Source organism: Palaemon carinicauda, chromosome 18 (assembly GCF_036898095.1).
Source record: "Palaemon carinicauda isolate YSFRI2023 chromosome 18, ASM3689809v2, whole genome shotgun sequence".
NCBI lineage: Eukaryota > Metazoa > Arthropoda > Malacostraca > Decapoda > Palaemonidae > Palaemon > Palaemon carinicauda.
The window spans coordinates 69,791,843-69,794,995 of NC_090742.1; the positions used below are offsets into that span (position 1 = coordinate 69,791,843).

General features: G+C 33.7%; 2 protein-coding genes across 2 annotated transcripts in view; both read left to right on the forward strand.

Annotated features, from left to right (window-relative positions):
• The first annotated feature begins 2,333 nt into the window (after nucleotides 1-2,333).
• Nucleotides 2,334-2,714, forward strand: LOC137657351 (uncharacterized). The gene has a single exon (XM_068391688.1). It carries the CDS (start codon nucleotides 2,334-2,336, stop codon nucleotides 2,712-2,714), a length of 381 nt encoding a protein of 126 aa, XP_068247789.1.
• Nucleotides 2,715-2,726: 12 nt separating this feature from the next.
• LOC137657352 (uncharacterized) overlaps nucleotides 2,727-3,153 on the forward strand; it is a 990-nt gene continuing 563 nt past the window's right edge. The window contains exon 1 of the mRNA XM_068391689.1: nucleotides 2,727-3,153. This exon is cut by the window's right edge and continues 563 nt beyond it. Within this exon, the coding sequence (XP_068247790.1) occupies nucleotides 2,727-3,153 (427 nt within the window).

Here is a 3,153-nt window from a genome sequence, read left to right on the forward strand (position 1 = left end):
TTACTTGAAATGTCTTGATTTATATGTAAATGAGCGAGTCTTCCTTCGTCATTGGTATTTATGTATTCGTCGACCGAGACACTTTTTGAAGAATAGTTTGGAGGCTAACGTTTATTTCCTTTTTAATTGGGGATATCTTTAAATTAATTCAGTTACTCGTTTTAATGTACATGCGGAAAAATATATATTTTAAAATCGACCTGCTGAAAAAAATATTTATTTTAAATTCTACCAGCTCAAAAGGGTTTATTTTAAAGTATACCCGCTGAAAGATATTTATTTTAAAATCTACTTGCTGAAAAATATTTATTTAAAAATCTACCCGCTGAAAAATATTTATTTCAAAACCTACCTGCTGAAAAATATTTATTTTAAAATCTACTTGTTGAAAAATATTTATTTTAAAATCTACCTGCTGAAAAATCATTATTTTAAAATATACCTGCTGAAAAATATTTATTTTAAAATCTACTTGCTCAAAAATATTTATTTTAAAATCTACTTGCTCAAAAATATTTATTTTAAAATCTACTTGCTCAAAAATATTTATTTTAAAATATACCTGCTGAAAAATTATTATATTAAAATCTACAAGCTCAAAAATATTTTTATTAAAATCTACAAGCTGAAAAATATTTATTTTAAAATCTACTTGCTCAAAAATATTTATTTTAAAATCTACTTGCTCAAAAATATTTATTTTAAAATCTACTTGCTCAAAAATATTTATTTTAAAATATACCTGCTGAAAAATTATTATATTAAAATCTACAAGCTCAAAAATATTTTTATTAAAATCTACCTGCTCAGAAATATTTATTTTAAATTCTACTTGCTCAAAAATTCTTATTTTAAAATCTATCTGCTGAAAAATATTTATCTTAAAATCTACCTGCTGAAAAATATTTATTTTGATAGTTTTTTTTTTTTTTTTTTTTTTTTTTTAAACAGTTTACTTTAGCTAGTGTTGTTCGATAGTCAGTGTAAATAGATTCAGTTTTTTATTGGCAACATATTTTTTTCCTGGACGTATTCCGAGTGAAAAAACTATCATGAATTCAAAATAAGTTTCATAATAGATTAAAATAGATCGAAAAATACATAAATTATTTTATTGCTCACTAATACCTTGTGTTACATATTAGTGTATATTTTTCTGTTTGATCATCTTTAATGAAATGATAAAAAACGAAGTTGAATCAATTCCTCTTAATTTCATTTAACGGAGTTTTATTGACTAATATTTAGAATTAGAGAATATTGCATGCATACATCTGTGAGTGATATTGATTTTGATGAATTATTGTTTGATAATATTTCTACTAATTGGAGTGATGGTATTAACTCGACTAAACTATATTGTTTGAAGTTGAGGACTGTTTGATTAAATACGATTTTTCTGATTTTTCATAATGTAATTTAGCTTTTTGAACTTTATGTAGACTGTGTAGTCTGCATTAATAAATCTTAATTACTTTCATTCATCCTCACTGAAATGTTATTCTATGTAAATTTATTTTTTTAAGAAGAAAGTTGAATGTTTGCCATATTCCGTTTTAATTTGGTCTTTAACAGTTTTTGTAATTCATATTTTTTTTTTCTATTCAGTAAAAGATTTAAGATATTTACTCTGTTTATCTTCTTTTTAATGTATCTTAGATGATCTTTAACAACATTTTACAGTTGACATAATTGGAGTGAATTAGCATTTTTTTACACTGAAAATTTTCTAAATCCTAGAATTCCATTGATAGGTATGAATTAGATGTAGTTGATACAGGCTATTGCGTTCGACGAATTGGTAAATTTAAACCGCACGGGGTTTTCTGTATATAGATGAATAAAGTTTGGATCTTCGTCAATTTATCCATGAACGAATTGCAAGTAAAGAAAATTCAAACAATATATAGCATACCAACTCTCTCATAGTGTTGTATGCTTATGTGTTCTAGATCAATCGTGAGTTTGTGTTAGTTTTGTTAATGCATTGTTTCATTACTTTCTAAAAGACTTATTATATTGTCGTTCCTTGTATGCAAAACAATGTTGGTGTGAAAATATTTATTTATGTTTAATTGATGAAATAGTATATTTCTCTGTAATCTCTTTATAAATTACGTTGTATATTGCGCTACAAACTTTATTAATTCGTTCTGAATATTATGGGATATATTTTCCAACTCTTTGATGTCTCACAGTACTATAAAATACAGGAGAGAGGGTTCCCAGTCCTCAGTTCCCAGTGGGCTGTGGTACCCTAGCAGTACCAGCCAAACTCGGCTGAATCCCTCGTCAGGCTTGGAGGAGCGGTGAGAGGAAAGGAATGCCTTGTCATGTTGGGAGGAGCGGAGAGAGGAAAGAAATCCCTTGTCATGTTGGGAGGAGAGGAGAGAGGAAAGGAATCCCTTGTCATGTTGGGAGGAGCGGAGAGAGGAAAGGAATCCCTCGCCAGGCTGGGAAGAACGGAGAGAGGAAAGGAATCCCTTGCCATGTTGGGAGGAGCGGAGAGAGGAAAGGAATCCCTCGTCAGGCTGGGAAGAGCGGAGATAGGAAAGGAATCCCTCGTCAGGCTGGGAGGAGCGGAGAGAGGAAAGGAATCTCTCGTGATGTTGGGAGGAGCGGAGAGAGGAAAGGAATCCCTCGTCAGGCTGGGAGGAGTGGAGAGAGGAAATGAATCCCTCCTTGTCATGTTGGGAGGAGCGGAGAGAGGATAGGAATCCCCCGTGATGTTGGGAGGAGTGGAGAGAGGAAAGGAATCCCTCGTCAGGCTGGGAAGAGCGGAGAGAGGAAAGGAATCCCTCGTGATGTTGGGAGGAGCAGAGAGAGGAAAGGAATCCTTCGTCAGGCTGGAAAGAGCGGAGAGAGGAAAGGAATCCCTTGTCATGTTGGGAGGAGCGGAGAGAGGAAAAGAATTCCTTGTGATGTTGGGAGAAGCGGAGAGAGGAAAGGAATCCCTCGTCAGGCTGGGAAGAGCGGAGAGAGGAAAGGAATCCCTCGTGATGCTGGGAGGAGCAGAGAGAGGAAAGGAATCTCTCGTGATGTTGGGAGGAGCGGAGAGAGGAAAGGAATCCCTCGTGATGTTGGGAGGAGCGGTGAGAGGAAAGGAATCCCTCGTTAGACTGGGAGGAGCCGAGAGAGGAAAGGAATCTCTCG

Coding starts and splice junctions, on each gene's coding strand:
- LOC137657351 (XM_068391688.1), top strand. CDS start 2,334: ATGTTGGGAGGAGCGGAGAGAGGAAAGAAATCCCTTGTCATGTTGGGA.